The 17906-nt window shown below is 39.8% G+C and overlaps 3 protein-coding genes across 3 annotated transcripts; 1 reads left to right on the top strand and 2 right to left on the bottom strand.

Moving 5' to 3' along the window:
* Positions 1 to 258: 258 nt before the first annotated feature.
* Positions 259 to 983, bottom strand: LOC4352346 (uncharacterized). Its single transcript, XM_015764009.3, has 3 exons — positions 798 to 983; positions 574 to 678; positions 259 to 450 (listed from the first exon to the last, which is right to left on the bottom strand). The coding sequence occupies exons 1-3, from the start codon at positions 876 to 878 to the stop codon at positions 403 to 405; spliced, it is 234 nt and encodes a 77-aa protein (XP_015619495.1). The 5' UTR covers positions 879 to 983; the 3' UTR covers positions 259 to 402.
* Positions 984 to 3467: 2484 nt separating this feature from the next.
* LOC9268392 (uncharacterized) lies at positions 3468 to 4340 on the bottom strand. The gene is made up of 3 exons (XM_015763543.3): positions 4059 to 4340; positions 3824 to 3931; positions 3468 to 3703 (listed from the first exon to the last, which is right to left on the bottom strand). Exons 1-3 carry the CDS (start codon positions 4137 to 4139, stop codon positions 3656 to 3658), a joined length of 237 nt encoding a protein of 78 aa, XP_015619029.1. The 5' UTR covers positions 4140 to 4340; the 3' UTR covers positions 3468 to 3655.
* A 9300-nt stretch (positions 4341 to 13640) lies between these two features.
* LOC4352344 (guanylate kinase 1-like) lies at positions 13641 to 17645 on the top strand. Its single transcript, NM_001423555.1, has 11 exons — positions 13641 to 13955; positions 14417 to 14456; positions 14583 to 14672; positions 15090 to 15163; positions 15249 to 15378; positions 15986 to 16348; positions 16426 to 16547; positions 16656 to 16791; positions 16890 to 16935; positions 17028 to 17136; positions 17244 to 17645. Exons 2-11 carry the CDS (start codon positions 14454 to 14456, stop codon positions 17317 to 17319), a joined length of 1149 nt encoding a protein of 382 aa, NP_001410484.1. The 5' UTR covers positions 13641 to 13955; positions 14417 to 14453; the 3' UTR covers positions 17320 to 17645.
* The last annotated feature ends 261 nt before the right edge of the window (positions 17646 to 17906 follow it).

Genomic DNA, 17906 nt, shown 5'->3' with positions numbered 1-17906 from the left:
AGTTTCTTTAAAATAAAATACATCTAATCTAATGGCCTAAAATATCGGGTCCACCGATTTAAGTGAAAATATAATCTAATGGTCTAAAATATTGGGTCCACCAATTTAAGTGAAAATCAACGGTTAGATTAGATAGAGCCACGTGGCGGCCTAGGAGCGTTGGTAGGAGTCTCACGTGGCGGCTTGAGAGCGTTTATAGAAAGTTTAATGGACTTTTAGTATATATAATAGATAATAGATAGATAGAAGATAGATAGATAGAAGATAGAAGATTAGCAGGCCATTTAAGCTTACTACCAGCTAGGCCCATGATTTATTCAATCTCATGGATATAGGATTATTACAACACGCTGTTAAGCGGTTTTATTTTGGTGTAGCCCTCCTGGCGTTGTATGCCAGCACTTAAAAGGTCGCATCTCCTCCGATGCCTGTAATAGAGTAACTTGGAACCTGAATAAAATAATTGCGATACTTAATTAATTAATATCCTCAAATAAAATAAAACGAACATAAGTAAGTTATGGAAAAATTATTGGCCTAAATGAATGAAAATGATATGTATTTTATTTTTACCTCTGGAGCTGGTGGTGCATTTACGGAGTTACCACTGAGGAAGGAAGTGCCATTGAAGCTGGAGCCAGACACAGGGACACTTGTACTGTTGCCAATGTCACGGTTCTAACATTAACAAAATTAAGAAGAAAAATATGCTCCATTAACCTTGGATTAATTAAATTACTATCAAATTCACTGATATATATACTCTAGTTATTTACCATGTTTAATCAATTGATTACCTGCATGCCGTTCATGATGCCCTGCTGGAACTTGCCTTGCACCACAGGACTGATCATAACACTGCTCCCGTTGCGAGACATGGTTAATTATGTGTTTAAAGTGTTTTTTTTTTTGTATGAGTGTTTGTAGGTGTGTTAATTTGGTGGTGGCGCTCTTGGCTCTCTGAGTTCACGGTGGTAATATTTGTGTGTGCTTTTATAGTGCGAAAAACTCATCTATCGTTACTGTGGAGAGAATTTGTCCTGGATAAGATTGCATATATGACTTTCATTTTTTCTTCTTGGGAGATCGAATATGTTGATCTTGATATATATGCTTGTAGTGAATGGTGTGTGCATTTGTTCCTAGGATCAGCTAGCGTACACGTACCTTGAAGTCTTAATTATTTGTGGATCTCGTTTAGTAACATGCACACTAGATTATAATAATAACTTATTAGTTTCTATAGCACAATACTAGGCAATTGCCATTCATACATAGTGGACACACTTAATCCTTCTAAACACTTATTATAACTTAAGTCTTAAAATTTCTTGTATCTCTTCTTAAGTCTTGCATAAGACTTAAGACTTATGCAAGAGTCTCACGGTAATAAATTTAGCATTCTAATTTTGAATTACCATCAGACTCTTGCATTGATGTTCTATAAGTTAATTTCTACCGCAACTTTGTGGAAAAAGAAAAATTGATCCATAACATAAAAAATAACCTAGTACCAAAAAATAGCATAAAAAGTTTTCGCTTTCGACTAGAAACACCAGCCATCGATTTTCCTTCGATACCTAACACACCATTCCTATTTTGAGCAAACGAACGCTAGACGTCGTTTAGATCAGAGTAGATAAATTTATGCTCGCACTAATTTGTCCTTCGTCTCCGGGTGGCGTCGCCGCCGCCGTACGTTCGAGACGGAGGCCACCGCCGTCGGCCGCGCGCCACTGTCGGACGTCGTCGACCCGTCGTCGCCCCACCCCGCGGCGCCTCGCAAGCAGCCACCATCGTCGCCCTTTTCCTCGATCGGCGCGTGACGCCTCAGAGCAGATACAATAGCAGGATATAATCTAGCTATATAAACATATTTTAAATAGATAAAGGGAGAGATAAGAGCAGCTAGCGATAGATCTGTAGCCAACTGTAGCACAGACTCCAAGATATAATGTGTGTATGATATGTGAGACAAGGTATTAATATTATAGTAAGCAACTATTATATGAATTGGCTATTACATTGACTATTAAACTTGCTCTTAGAAGCAGCCGCCGTCATCACCCTTTCTTTCGGAGATCACCTCGCAACTTGCAAGCACGACCGAACTAATAATTAAGAAAAGGAGCTAGAGCAGCCAACCAAGTTCCCTATGCTATAGGGATAGAACAAGGGCAAATTGGTATTTGTAAGTGTCAACTCATGGCTAAACACTCGACTACATAACTGCAACCACGACGGAATCGAAGAAAAATCAGTGGCATATGTGCTTCTAGTCGAAAACGGAAATTTTTTGTGCTTTTTTTTCTTGTACCGCATTGTTTTATGAGCTATGTATTGAATTTTTTCTTCTGAAAATTTGTAATTTCACGGTATTTTTGAGTAGGTACTCGGAGGTAGTAGTACTATTTTTTTTCAAGAAAGTTACTATATTTCCTAGTTTAATTTATACTACCTATACTTAGAGATAATAGAAAAATACTTTAAAAATTGTCTACCTCTCTCAGTTATCTTCCTAAGGAAGTGAAATATGATAATGGTGACATGATTTTTATAATCCACTTAAAAGGCACTTCTGTCGACCTTTGTTGCAACATGTGTTTCATACGTTAAGTATTGAGCGATGCTCCAGAGTTCTCTACTGGTCGTATTATACTACCAGTATTATTAGCGGTAAATTAATAATTTATTATTACAATAATGAGGAGTTACTTTGTTATTTATGTTCTTTCCCGACTAAATTGATATATGATCATTCATTGCGTTAGCATCGCTCATATATCATCAAAAAATCCAAAAAAAAAGGAAAAAAAAGGTATAGTCACTGCTTGACGATTATACCCTCTGCACCTATTTTTTTTATAATAATGCCCCTCCACATTTCTATTACCGCTAATTAGGGTAGTAGTATAAATAGATCTAAACCCTTTGATCAAATGAAATCAATGAAATGAAATCAATGGTTTCTACTACCAGTAGAGAGCACCATAGTGAGGCTCTTAAGTATTTGTTTGATGAGTTTTTTTTTTAACTTTTCTCCTTAGAATACAAAGGCTGATCAGTTTGTGGTTGTTATGGGAAGAAAACAAGTATAATCATTGTAGTTTTTCTTTATCGACTTACAGTCAAATAAAATATGTTATCCGAAATGTCACCTCTCCCCTAGTTATTTCATATTTTTAGTGCCTTTTCCTTTATGTATGGACAGTATGGTTTGTTTGAAGTTACTTCATTTATATCCAGGAGTTATCTGTTCTGTAATCTGTCTTAGATTGTTCACACTCACACATTCGTTTAGTATAACTAAAGGTCATTGAAAAGTTAGCTAGTACAACTTATTCATCCGCACAATCTGAAATGACTTGTATATTTAACAACGAAATAACAACATATTTGGAGTATGTAAACAAGGTATATCTTCTGAGTCATACACTGAGACATCCATTAATCCATTAATCCATATGTATCAATTAAAATGCCTTTTTAGCTTAGTCCCAGCTAGGCCCATGATTTTATTTAATCATACATATATAGGATTATATTACAAACACGCTATTAAGCGGTTTTTTATTTGGTTGCAGCACACATAATTCATTCGTTCGTTCAAGCTTAATTATGCATGCTGGTCCTTTTGCCATCTGAGGCTAGCTGCTTAGAAGGTTGCGTTCCCTCCTATGCCAGTAATAGAAAAACTTGGAACCTGAATGAAATAACATCACTACTTAATTAGTTAATAATCGGTTAAAAATGAAACAAACAGCAGTAATTTATGGAAAATTATTGGCCCAAATGAACGAATTCGCTCTGTATTTTCTTTTACCTGCCGAGCCGGTGCAGGTGCATTAGCATAGTTGCCACTGAGGAAGGCAGTGCCATTGAAGCTGGAGCCAGACACAGGGACACTCGTGCTGTTGCCGATGTTAGAGTTCTAATTTGAGAAGAAAAACATGTATGGTTCGTTAATCTCTTAGGTTTATTAAATTACGGCAAATATACGAAATGTCAAATGCAATCTTTCTCTCTAGATATTAACCGGGTTTAATTTAAGTGATTACCTGCATGCCGTTCATGACGCCCTGCTGCATCTTTCCTTGCACCACAGGGCTGATCATCACGCTGCTCCCATTGGTAGACATGGTTAATTATGTGTCTAAGTGTTTTTTTTTGTCTCAAATGTAGTGTCAATAATTTGTTGGTGGCGCTATTGGCTCTTTGAGTTCATGGTGGTGATATTTGCCGTGCTTTTATAGTGTGGAAACTAGTCTATCACTATGGTGTAGAGAATATGTCCTGAAGATATATATATATATATAAGATTATATGGCTTTATTTTCTTCTTTGGAGAATATGTTTAACCCGATATATATGCTTGTGGAGAAAGATCGATGTTGTGGAGAATAAAGGGGTAGCACACGAGAGTTTAGACACGTTCAAATTAACCCCCTCAATGAGAGATAATACTTTATTTATGTTTGATGGATTGGATATTTCGGATTGTATTGATCATGGTGATCTTGGTTGTGTTGATCTCATGGATCTTTTGTCTGGTCAACCCCTGAGGGGGCTCCCTGCCCACCTTATTTAAGTTGGAGGCTAGGGTTACAAAGAGGAAAACCTAGCCAGACAAGTCTTCAGTTTCCTAATCTATATAAGGTAGTATTCAGATGGGATTCTATACCCTGCCTTATGGCATAAGGTAGCATGACGATTGAGTCCTATTCTATATCTTATTACATGGATGCAGTTCACTTCTTATCTGTAGTCGGATATACAGGCTGTGTGGGTACCTAGTACCCATATCTTCTACGGTTGTCCCCGAGACCTTCACAGTCGAATTGTAGTTTTTCCATGGTTTATGACCAATACTGAGTACTGCATATTTGCTATGAAGGCTTCTTAAGTGCTTCTTTCTTGAGTTCTCTTTTTTGATATCTTGCAAAGAGACTGTGGAGGGCTCCGTCGATAAATGAATAAACAAGTGCATCGAATAGATGAACCTAAAAGGTGTAGCTCCCGACTATGTAATACCCCCGCTAGCCGAGTGGCTTAAACCTTGATGCAGTATATACGATGTGAATACTAGAGTAACATGACTCGAGTGATATATTGATTATATAATCGGGTCTTTTCCAATCAACATCTGAGTTTTATAAAAAGCGGTAAATAGCACGTGGGTTGTTGGAACAACACCACCTAATGAATAGTAGGACATGCTTAATTCACAATGCATGGTAGTTATTGGGTCACGAACACACTAGCCTCTAGGCCCACCATGCCCGATAAAATCAAGATAAAATGACACGTGTATCGCTCCTTTCGTCAGCTCTCGAATGACATATCTCTTCGGTGATATGGACCAAGTGCATCTCATCTGAGTGTCTTCTGATCCGAATGGTTTATCTTTATCTCTCATGGGGCATAGTGAAATAAAGGTGGTATCTGAGTCTCAACTGGCACAAGTACTCAGTCGGTGGCCCTCGTGGGGTGTAATGACTGGTCCATACCTTAAGCATAGGAAATAGGCTCATGGGTATGAATTACTATTGCACGTATCTAGAACAAGTCAAGATTGAATGTGTGATCCTCATGTTTGAGCTGGTGAGCCCCAGAGCATGTCGCTTGTCCTTCTGTCACGGTTGAGGTTGACCTTGTGTGGCGAAGGCGAGGTCACCCATTAGTGGAGCGATGGAGTCAACCGGCGTGGAGGCAAAGCCACCAGTCAGTGGGGCAATAGAGTCAATTGGTGGTGGAGACGAAGTCTCCCATAAGCGGCGTGGAGTAGGCCAACCGTGAAGGCGAGGTCACAAGTTGGTGGCAGCAGGCAGCCGGTGGTGAAGACGAAGTCACTCATCCCGAAGCAAAGAACATGGTTGGCAATAGTTGGCCAGAGATGAAGGTTGTACCAATGGGAAAGGTGCCTGCGGTGACATCAGTGACAATAGTCCAATGAACTATTGAGAAGATGTCCAAGCTCGAGTAATTTTCTTGATTCTAGCGCGCGGGTTACGAAGATTGATGCATCGCATCTTTCTTCATATCGGTGGCAGTAGAACTTGGTGTTGTAGCGATTAATGATGTTTCACGTGGAGGAGAGTAGTTGCCGTCCTAGTAATCGAACTAAATTGATTGGTTGATGACTCCAACCTCCCTAGGCCCGAACTCGGTAAGCTCAAACCCATACTAAGTCAAACTATAGAGAGCAGAGCCGAGTTTGACCTGGACCTGTAGACTAGATCTCAAACTTGACACTTGAGAAACTTAGAGTAGACTATGTAGTGTTCGATAGACCGAATGGGATCTGGTTGATTGTTGTTTCCTCTAACTGATTCAAACCCAGGTCGGAGAAGAAGAGTTTGCCAAAGTTGTCGATGAGAAAATTGGACACCGAGAAGAAGAGTTTGCAAAAGTTGATTACATAGCACTTGTTGACTAGTTAGTTGATAGCTTTATCCCAACAAAACGCCCGTCGAATTTCAATCTTGTATTTGTTCAGCCTCCGACTCAATTGTTAGTTGAAAAACAACTAAACATAGAGTCAAGAACAACAACTTATTATCAAGCCATCGCTTGAGTGGAGATGCATATTGAAAATGCCAACCAACCTCCCTAGATTCAAACTCGATAGCCTCAAGGCCATGTCTGAGTGTAAAGCTAAAAGATTAGGGCACCACCTGTTGTAGTAGATTAGTACGGCATCGTGTCTGGCGGCGCATGTAGGGATGTCGGAATTCTAGGAGATGCCAGGGTCGGCAAAGTGGAGGTAGCGAAGGCGGCCAATGGTAAAGACAAAGTTGCCCATCAGTGTGTAGCGAAGTCAACCGGCGTAGGGGCGAGGCATCAATAGGCGATGATGATGAGGTCGCCCATCAGCAGCGGCAAAGTTGGCCAGCCGTGAAGGCGAGGTCACAAGTCGGCGACGACAGAGTCAACCGGCGGTGAAGATGAGGTTGCCCATCAGCATTGGGGTAATAGGACAACTGTGAAGGCAAGGTCACCGGTCGACGACAGTGGACACAACCGGCGGTGAAAACAAGGTCGTCTATCAGCAACAGCGAAGCTGGTCAGCCATGGAAGCGATATCACCCGTTGACGGCAGGAGGTGGCTAATGGTGAAGATGAGGTCACCCGTCAATGGCGGCGTAGTAGGCCAACCGTGAAGGTGAGGTTACCAATTGACGGCTGTGGAGGCAGCCAGCGGTGAAGACGAGGTCGCCCATCAATGGTGATTTAGTAGGCCAACCGTGAAGGTGTGAGGTTAGCGGTCTGTGGTAGTGAAGGAAGCCAGCGGTGAATACGAGGTTGTCCATCAGTAGCGGCGGAGTCGAGCAGCCGTGAAAGCGAGGTCAAACAGAGTACGCATGCCAGGGAAGACCCCATGGCCGGTTGACTACATAGTGACACCACGAGTCGACAATCGCTAGCACTCACATCAGTAGTGCCGTGGAATTATATATGAACAATAAAAAAAACACCAATAGATTCATCCATGATTAGAAATCAATCTAATAAACAATGATAAATTGGAAGGGAAAAAAACGCAGCGACATCGGAGATTTAATCATCAAACTCGCCAAGGTTGATCTCCCTGACGAGATTGAGCCTGTGTCGGAGAGAACAAGCTTGGAACAGGCCTTCGCGGTGTTTGGGAGACCAAATGAGATCAAAGTGGTCTGAGCCTTCCAGACTGGTTTGAATCCGAGTCGGAGAGGAAGTGATTTCCAAAGTCATCGTTAAAGAAGACGAAACTTCCAAAGCGAAGGTTTGCCTTGGGGCGAAGATGAATCCAACGATTCCTAAGATTGATTCAATCGCACTTCTCGACGGGAAACTCAGCGTCACCCCTACCTGCTGCACCAGCTATCGATGTATTTATCAACGATAATAAAGGGGGTAGCATATGAGACCTAAAGTGGATGGATGCAAGTAGACAAGAGTTTAGACATGTTTCAAGCCTCCTTGATGAGAGATAACATCAAACTCTTGTTTGGTGGATTGGATCAGCTATATTGTATTGATCATGGTGATCTTGGTTGTGTTGTCCTCATGGATCTTTTGTCTGGTCAATCTGGTTCCCTTGAGGGGGCTTCATGCTCACCTTATATAGGTTGGGAAGCAGGATTGCGAGAAGAGAAACCTAACCAGATACGGCTTCTGTTTCCTAATCTATATAAAGTAGTATTCAGCCGAGACTCTATACCCTGCCTCGCAACATAAGACAACATGGCAACTGAGTGCTACTCTATGTTTTATTACATGGATGTAGCCCCCATGGCCTATCTGTAGTTGGATATGTAGGCTGTATCAGTACCCCGGTACCCATGTATCAGTACCCCGGTACCCATATCTTTCACAGATGTGTGCTAATTTGTTCCTATGATCAACTAGCTAGCATATGCATCATAGTCTCGTGGGTCTTGTTTAATTAGTACTCCATTTGTCCCAAAATATAAGCATTTTAGACTTCGACATGGTCTTTGAGATACTATTTTGACCAACAAAATCTATGAAAGTAAGATGTTTTAAATAAAAAAGAGTTGTATATTATGATAGTTTGTTTAATGATAAATCTAGTAACATTAATTTTACATTATTGTTCTTTTTAATTTTTTTTCTACTAATAGTTAATGTTAAAAATGTTTGATTTCACACTATGCTAAAAATGCTTATATTTTGGGACGGGACGGAGGGAGTAACATTTACACTAGATAATAATTTAACCTGGTTATATAGTTAATACAATGTGAGTTATTTGATATGACTCATGGATAATTCTTTCATGGGCATCCCTTAGGGCTTGTTCAGTAAATTCCTACAGGAAGGAATTTATTTTTAGGGGAAGGGACGTTTGATTTCACGTCTCTCCGCATAGACTTCCATTCCTATGAGGAGGAATTAACCAAACAAATCCTTAGGAAAATAATTTCCTAGGCTAAAATAGTATCCTGAGCTCTGAAATAAGTAATTAGACAAGAATATATATATATATATATATATATATATATATATATACATATATATATATATACATATATATATATATGATATCCATATGGGACTCCATGTTGCCCGGGCTCCAAGGTATAAAACACACAAATTCTCTCAAATTTTGAAAAATTTTCAAATTGTGAGTATATACCTAGGTATATGAATTTAATTCATACATATACCTAACAACGAAACAACTCAAACTCAACTTTATTTCACAATTCATTATTACATACCTAACGAATTATATGTTTGAGTGTTATATACCTAGAACCAAAATCTAACAAAAAAATGTTCAAACTCAGTTTAAACTTATTTGAACTTGTTAGTAAAGAAGTTAATGTTCATATATAAACATTTAAAAAAATTTCATACTCATTCAAATTGGGTATATACAATTTGAATCTTGGAGCCCATACTCCATGTAGCAATAATTTACCTATATATATATATACACACACATACATACATATATGGCAAAGTGATAGGTGAATCTTTTTATGCAATAAATGTTGACTGGAATGGAATCTGGGTATGCATTAAGAGTGGCTGCAATGAACTTGAATTTGAACCAAATTCTCTCTGATCAGATCAGATTTTTGATGCAGCACGGCTCTGGCTAGCAGAGAATATGGACTAGTTGGCAACTGGAAATTGTCCCGTATCAAACATATTGCACGAGAAAAGGGAAACCAAGTAATTATAAAAGACACGAATATTAGAAAAGAACCTAATATCAAATAATTAGAAAGGGTGAGACTTCGAACCCAGATCGTCTAGCCCACCACCTTGTGGAGCTAGCCGGAAGACCCCAAGCGTTTCTCTAAACCATGTAATTCCAACATGAATACTAGTGTAAAATAGAGAATTACAAAACATAGTAAAAAAACACATAAGTGACCATTTGATTGGACCACAGGAAAAACATATGAATCGGATGAGAGAGATGTATCCAAAGAAATTTTTTCAATAGGTTGGACCTCTTGCCAACTTTTCTCTACAATCTATAATTACCCATTCTATAAGAATATTAAAGGATAGGATATGATTCAATCCTTTGTTAAGGCTTTTACAGGAAACTTTTTCATAGGATTGAAATCCTCTAAAACTACTATATTTTTCATACAAATCGAAGAGGCATTTTATCTTCAAAAATAAACATGCATAATAACCGTTATTCGTAACAATGTAACCTTATTGCCAAATGAATATTGTTGCGATGCAGACAACCATGAGCATACATTCCAGCCTTGCAAAAAATAAACCTTGGAATTCCATGAATGTCTGTTTCTAGAAATAAGTTAGTTACATATATTGGCTTGGAAAAATAAAATCAAAGCTATTTACAAAAGTATACTATATAATTAAATAGATGTCACTATCAGTTATATATGTAGTGGTTGCAGTTGCCTTGTAGGTCACTTTCTTTGCCTTCTTCATCACTCATGCCTATCAAACTGTTCAGTTTTTTTTAAAAAAAAAATACTTGAGAATCTAAGAGGCAATTTCTTGGCCAGAGACAAATGTTGGTAAAGGTTGGCCTTGCTTCCATGAGTGTTACATGTAGCAGAAACAGAAAAAAATTGATGCCGACATCAGAATCAATGAATCTATATATTGCCTTCATGCAATGAACCTGTGGCTCCACATTGCAACTGATCATTTATTCCCTCAAAGTTCAAAGAAATTCCAATGGACCAACACTTCTACGGTGCTTATATATTATTCACTGATGAAGAAAGGGGCTTTACTCCCGGTTGAAAACCCCCCTATAGTCCCGGTTATACAACCGGGACTACGAATCCGGGACTAAAGATACCCATCTTTAGTCCTGGGTAAAATAACCGGGACTAAAAATCTATCTTTAGTCCCAGTTGGTACGAGCAGTCCCGGTTATTTTTTTTTTCTCAAATCGATCTGCTCCCTAAATATCCCCGATCATATTCCCAAATCATCCCCAAATCAAAGTAGCATCACAGATCTGGAAAGAAATACATCACATATTGGAAAGAAATGCATCACAAATCACAATACATCACATCACAAAATCTCAAACAAAAAATACATCACAAATCCTAAAAGAAATACATCACAATTCCCAGATTAGATCCAATATCACATACATCACAGATCAAATCCAATGAATCAAAAATTCAAAAAAAATCGGTAGCAGAGAGGAGGGCGCTGCCGGCCTCCCGGCCACCGTCCTTGCGGCCTCCGCGCGAGCTCGCCCGGCCAGCTGCCGCGCCCGCCCGCCCTTCTGCCGCACCCAGACGGCCGGCCGCCGCCGCTCCCGCCGGGCGCCGCTACTCCCGCTCGGCCGCCGCTCAAAGAGGGGAAGGGGAGGAACGGGAGGGGAAAGGGGAGAGGAAGGGGATGAAGGGGGAGAGGAAGGGATGGAGAAGGAGTAATGAGAGGGGAGGAGATCGAGAGGAGTGCGTGGATAATAAATGAGTGGCGCGCGGTTCGGGGTACTCTTTACTCCCGGTTGGTATAAACAACCGGGACTAAAGATATCTTTAGTCCCGGTTGTTTATACCAACCGGGAGTAAAAATAATTGGTATAAACAATTATTTTTGTGGCGCGCGGATAATATCTGGCGCGCGGTTCGGGGTACTCTTTACTCCTGTTTGGTATAAATAACCGGGACTAAAGATCTGTTTTTAGTCCTGGTTGTTTATACCAACCGAGAGTAAAAATAATCGGGATCTGTCTTGAACCCCTCAACTTCTTGAACCGGGACTAAAAATGAACTTTAGTCTCGGTTGGTAACACCAACCGGGTCTAAAGATGCTTTTTAGTCCCGGTTTTTATTAGAACCGGGACTATTGTGAAATTTGGCCGACCGATCAAAGATGGTTTCTCCACCAGTGATTGGTGGGTTTTTTTTTGTTCTTTTGTTTTGTACGATCCAATTAATCTAGAACAACTCCATCATTGTTACGTTTTTATTCCCAAATAATCATGTTTTGTTTTCTTCCATTTGGCTGCCCACTCTGAAAGACCAGGGATATGGTCTTATGATTTTTTTTCCTGCTATATCATATAAAATCACGCAATCTCTTACGTGGCTCGTTTTTATTTTTTTTAAGAAAAGAAGGAAAGTGTCATCATACCTTCGTACGTATGCACACGTAACTACATGTTAGAGAAGATGATTAAGACATCTTCATTGATGCCTAATTAACTAATTAGTCTTGTGTAGTTGTGTGGCACCTTCGGAGAAACGACTCAAGATTTGCCTCTACGTCATCTTCATTGACCAAATCATTTCCCTTTTCTCTTTCGAATGATCATTCTACGTTGTGGAGTAGAAGTCTACTTTACACTATGATGTGTGACCATGATACAATACTTCCAAACAACACACTAGTATTTGTCCGAACTTTTAATGTGATAGAAAAAGAAATCACCATCTTCGAATTGTTTAGTTGGGTTGAGCTGTAAGTGTGTGGTTCCAGCCATATGCATGTGTGGCATGGAATTTTGTAAAATCTTTTTGTTCGTCAGTTAGGTGTAGATGTGTGAGGAAGTTGTGCTAGCGAGGTAAACATATCTTGCAAGTCACTCAACCTTGATTTAGTTCCCAACTTTTTCTTCAAACTTTCAACTTTTCCATCACATCAAAACTTTTCTACACACAAACTTCCAACATTTTCGTCATATTGTTTCAATTTCAATTTTAGCGTGAACTAAACACACCCTCACACATGACACATACACATACATCTTCAACACTTGTTTTGTCACATCACTACCTATTTAATTAGGGTAATTTTTAGCCTTGGCACTTTCATCATCATGATGTAATTTGTATTCAGGTTTCAATCTTTTTATATTATATATAAGAAAAACTCATGAAATAGACCAATTGGCACTCATAAACATATATGACTCGATCTATAATAGCTTAGCTATCGAACAAAGTAGGCGTGACTAACATTGTGCGTCTAATCCGACAAAATAAAATTAGCAGTCAAGTTGTTCCAGTCGATCAAAGATGAATTGTGTCCACCTTTAAATCCATGTGGATCCCACCCCACCGCCTCCTCCAGGTACTGATCCTCGAGCTCTGCTTACCCTTCACGACGGCCACCTGTCACCATCATAGTCTCCTGCTCTGGTCTCTCCATCACCTAATAGGACCCATCCTTATCCAAAACTCATACTGGTAGATAGGCCCTTTCTCGGCATCCCCTCTCCTACGAGCACCTTTCCAGAGCGTCTCGGTCACGTAACAAGAACCTCACTATGCTAGAGAAGCATGAGATCTAGTAGTGGCTCTACCACACCTACATCACTTGCCTCGAGGAGCAAGTGGAGCGAGGGCATTAAGTGCAACGCTCGATTTTTTACCTTTTGTTAGAAGCATTTTCTGATAAAATTTACAATCAAATGACTTTAAAGAATCACCGAAAACTATACCAGTAACACTAATAACAACACAAGCCAACCTTTACAAATTTTTCTAAATACCCATAATAAACGAGATAGGTCAACTATTTATTCCATAAAGAAAAGCCACTTTACGTTTTACGTTTTAGGTTTGGAGTGATGTGCAAACAGGGAAAAAGCCGCTTTTGGAGTGGAGTCGGCAATTCCGCATCCTCCCCCCTCCCTCTTACAAACGACGACCAGATCCACCGAATCCGTAATTAAAAAAAACAAAATAAAAAAAAGCCCACAAAAAAAAAAGAAAAAAAAAGAGAGAGAGAAGAGAAGAAAAAGTCGTATAAAGCCGCCGCGGCGTCGACGTCGACGCCGTCGCCTCCTCCTCCCCACCAAATTCCTCCTCCGATTCGATCCTCTCCTCTCCTCCATCGCCGCCGCCGACGCCCGCCGCCCGCCTCCGACCCCCTCCTGCTCGGCGTCAGCATTCTTGGGCGGGTTTCGGTTTCTTGGGGTCGTCGTCGTAGCGGCCACCGAGAGGGGATCAAGAAGCTGAGGATCGCGGTGGGGCAACGAGGTTTGCAGCCGCTCCGATCTCTCCTTTGGGATCTCTCTTTAGGGCTCTCCCTGACCGTTCTTGGGATGGTTGTGGGGGTTGGGGGGTGTGTGCTTCTGTTGTTTGACCAACTATTGCCGGATATATTACTATTAGTGCTTGTTTTTGTTCTTGTGTGGATCTAGCTTTTGGAATGGTGATGAGTCATGTTGGTTTAGTGTGGATTGGTTTGTGGTTTAGTTTGTGCTCTCTGTGGATTGGTTTGGTCTTGAAATGTGGGGGGTTCAGGGGCTTGGTTTAGTGGTTGGGGGGTGTTTGGGTTCTTGTTTTGGTATGGTATGGTGGTGGTAGTTCTTGAATGCTTACTATGGATAGATGTGTGTGGGAATGGTGTCTTCAATTCAGTCTCCTTGTATTAGTAACCAGAATGTGTATTCTTGTATTATGTTCTAATTGTTCGGTTGTTTTATTTCTGTATATAGGATTGGAGGCGCGTCTGCCCTGATCACGGCGCATTTTATGGTGAGTTTAGCTGTGGTGGATATTTCAGGGGCTTGCCAATGTGCTGCTTATTATGTGTGGATGCCAAGAAGAGTTTGTTAAGGGGACCCGCATGCTTAACTTGCTCTGGTTTTGATTTGGCCACAGGGTGAAGAGGCTCCGGAGTTTCGTGTCGAGAGCGTCGCCTTGGAATCCAAGGACTGCCTGCAGAATGCCATAGATATAGGCGATAAGACGGTAAGTTGAATTAATAGGTTCATTTATGTACTGTAACTTTGGTTTGATTTTACATACCCATGATGGTTGTCCTCCTTGTTTGAGATGCTAGGCTGTGTGCTGTCACTTTGTGTTATGTTGCTTGAGTTTAAGAAAACGTGTTCGTAGCAATCTGTCACCACTGATAAATAGCGCCACTATTCATTAAAATTAACTATGCTGATAGTGTTGCCTTTTCTTTTGAACATGACTGATAATGTTCCTAATATCAAGTCAAGTTTATATCTGTCTTTGCTCATTCTTAGTTGGACCAGCTAGTACTATTGACAGTATTTAACGTAAGTAAAGCATACTCCCCTGTGTATTGTCAATCGGTGTTAATCTTACTAGGGAGTACTCTAAATTTATATTGTAACAGCATGTTCTTGCTTTTTGCAGTATGTTATCAGCAGATCAGATGACCCCAAGTCATCGATTACCATCAAAATTTTGGACAAACTAACTCAGACTTGGTACGTGTTCTGTCATTTTGGTTTGCGATCTCTATTTACTGTGCTTTCATTTTGGTAGTTAGTCACTCCCATTGTGTTTATGCAGGGTTGTACCTACAGTACTTGGGGCACCTCCAAATCCAACCAGCTCACACTCAGCGGTTCTCGTAAACAATGAGAAGATACTGATTATTGAGAAGGGTGTTCCCTTGAATGATTCTATCTGGTTCCTTGAGGTAAAGCTGGAAAATTGATGCAAGCGCTCTTCTTTTCTTTACTTCTGTTCTCTTTTAATTTACGGAAAGTAATTAGTTTTTAGTTAGCACCAAGGAAACTGCATACTCTTATGGTTTCCTTTCATACAAACTTAACAAGAAAATAATTTTCTTGCTGTTCCTGTAGACTCTCATGCATATTGATTGTTCTATAGTTATATAATATATGGTATATAATAATGCTACTTCCGTCTCTTGTATTACTTGTAAGCTAGAAGTCTATTCTTTTATTCATGTCATAACATTATTATGTTAATCTGCTGGTGTGGTGCATTATGCCAGTTTGTTAATCTGAAAGTGTATATTTTTCGTTCACAAGATGCTAGCTCAGGGGTCTTTTTGTGTTTCATATTTTCTGCATTGACCTGAAAGCATGGTTTCTCTTTCACTAGATGCCAGCACAAGGGTCTATTTGTGTTTCATGTTTTCTGTGTGCTTTCTGTCTAGAGGCCTAGGAGTATATTGTATTCTCAGTGCACTTGATCAGTATACTTATCTCCTTTTCTTTTGCTTTTCCAATATTCACCTTACTGAGATGGCATGGTTTCTTCTGCTTTGTTTATTTTAGGTAGACACTCCTTTTGTTAAGCAGCAGAGCAAAATTAAGGGCACAGTTGTTGTTGCATGGAGCAAGGGAGTAATTGGTGAGGGCCAAAAGCCAATTGTGATTAGCGGGCCTTCTGGTGTTGGTAAAGGGACATTAATTGCAAAATTAATGAAAGAATATCCATCAAAGTTTGGATTTTCTGTTAGCCACACCACAAGAGCTCCAAGGGAGAAAGAAATAGATGGAGTTCATTACCACTTCACAGAACGAAGCAAGATTGAGGAAGAGATAAGTGAGGGCAAATTTCTTGAGTTTGCTCATGTTCATGGAAATGTCTATGGCACTAGCGTTGAAGCAGTTGAATCTGTTACTGATGAGGGGAAGGTAAAGTTATTACTCTTTTTTCATGAAAACTTCTGAAAGGTGAATTGCTACATCTTTCCATTGCTTTTTCATTGAAGAGGTGTATTCTCGACATTGATGTCCAAGGAGCTCGTTCTGTGAGGGCTTCTTCTCTTGAAGCAATATTCATCTTTGTATGCCCTCCATCGTTCGAGGAACTAGAGAAGCGCCTTCGGGCACGGTATATTTGTAGTTTACAAAATGCAGTGATAGCCTAAGCTCATGTACTTGATTATTCAATTCCTGACCATATGAAATAAACTTTTTGATTTATGCACTGGCTATGTAGGGGAACTGAAACAGAGGAGCAAATCCAGAAGCGACTGAGGAATGCTCGTGCAGAGCTTGACCAGTCCAATTCACCAGGTCTTTTCGATCATCTTTTGGTAAATGATGACCTTGAAGCTTGTTATGAAAATTTGAAGGTAATTAACCTTGTGCCTTGGCTGCATAAACTTTCCTTGTGAGAGATGCTTATTGCAATACGCTGTTCTGTTCCTTAATTTTTACCTGTGACCTGCAGAAGTTGCTTTCTTTGGATGATGACCACGAAGATTCAAATGATTCTTGTAAGAAACATGAGCTTTTACATTTTTCCTTCCATTTTATTATTATTAGTGTTTCATCATAAATCTGATAGTAACTTTCATTATGGGATCAGTCATCAAGGACGGGAAAGAAACTGCATGTTACTCAATCCTGTCCAAAACAAACTCAGAAATTTTGTTGCAATCTGAGACTAACGAAGCAGAGAAAGGAACCACAAACTTGTAAGCCATTTCCCCCTAATTTTATGTATGGTAATGATAGCTGATTCACCTTATTTTCAAGCTAATGATAGTTGATTCCACGATCCTCTCTATTTGTATTCCTACAGGTTATCGCTCGACTTGTCTCTCTCAGGAGGTGCTCCTGGACGAACAAGGGGCCTCAAGATATCCCCGGTTAACTAGATAACTCAAAACATTGTTGCTGATGGCATTGCAGAAGCACTGACGAGAAACTTTTGATCAACCTGCTTGAGATAACAGATTCAGAAACACCCTAGGACAAAGGAAATAAAAAAAACATGGAATTCATTTCCATTTGTTATTTGTTTGCCGGAGAGGCATCAGCTACTAGGTTCATCATACCTGAACTAGGTGAAATCATAGTGAGGAATTGTACCGTATCATTGAGGAATTGTTTGCTTCATTGTTCTTGAGAGGTTTTTTTGTTCGTTGAACGGAGTACAATGAGGGCTCCTTTATCAGTGAAGTAAAAGAATTCATGTAGTCCTATAAACATTAATAGTTAATCCATTTGCTGGATTATGCTGTGCGTCCATCCTGATTCTCAAGCTAATTGTCTATTAGTAATCGGTAAGCTAATACAAGCAAATTGTTAGTATATCAATGTTTGGCTCACACCAAATGAATCGCCCATCTTTTTCTTAAACTCTATCGCTCTTTTAACTGGCTTCTGTTATAGTACTCCTTCCGTTTCTGTTTTAAAATATATAAGCATTTTTATTTCGGAAAACGTGCAGAAATACTTATAT

Source organism: Oryza sativa, chromosome 12 (assembly GCF_034140825.1).
Source record: "Oryza sativa Japonica Group chromosome 12, ASM3414082v1".
NCBI classification, from domain to species: Eukaryota; Viridiplantae; Streptophyta; class Magnoliopsida; order Poales; family Poaceae; genus Oryza; species Oryza sativa.
The sequence above is the reverse complement of the archived record's forward strand: the minus strand, read 5'-3'. Positions and strand labels throughout refer to the sequence as shown.

Bases quoted from the DNA above. Each gene is read 5' to 3' on its own strand.
- LOC4352346 (XM_015764009.3), bottom strand. From the start codon at position 878: ATGTCTCGCAACGGGAGCAGTGTTATGATCAGTCCTGTGGTGCAAGGC. The intron at 679-797 runs GTAATCAATTGA...TGTTAATGTTAG, and splicing joins GCATCATGAACGGCATGCAG to AACCGTGACATTGGCAACAG. The intron at 451-573 runs GTAAAAATAAAA...TATTTTATTCAG, and splicing joins ATGCACCACCAGCTCCAGAG to GTTCCAAGTTACTCTATTAC.
- LOC9268392 (XM_015763543.3), bottom strand. From the start codon at position 4,139: ATGTCTACCAATGGGAGCAGCGTGATGATCAGCCCTGTGGTGCAAGGA. The intron at 3,932-4,058 runs GTAATCACTTAA...TTCTCAAATTAG, and splicing joins GCGTCATGAACGGCATGCAG to AACTCTAACATCGGCAACAG. The intron at 3,704-3,823 runs GTAAAAGAAAAT...TATTTCATTCAG, and splicing joins CACCTGCACCGGCTCGGCAG to GTTCCAAGTTTTTCTATTAC.
- LOC4352344 (NM_001423555.1), top strand. The intron at 14,673-15,089 runs GTAAGTTGAATT...TGCTTTTTGCAG, and splicing joins TAGATATAGGCGATAAGACG to TATGTTATCAGCAGATCAGA. The intron at 16,936-17,027 runs GTAAGAAACATG...TTATGGGATCAG, and splicing joins CGAAGATTCAAATGATTCTT to TCATCAAGGACGGGAAAGAA.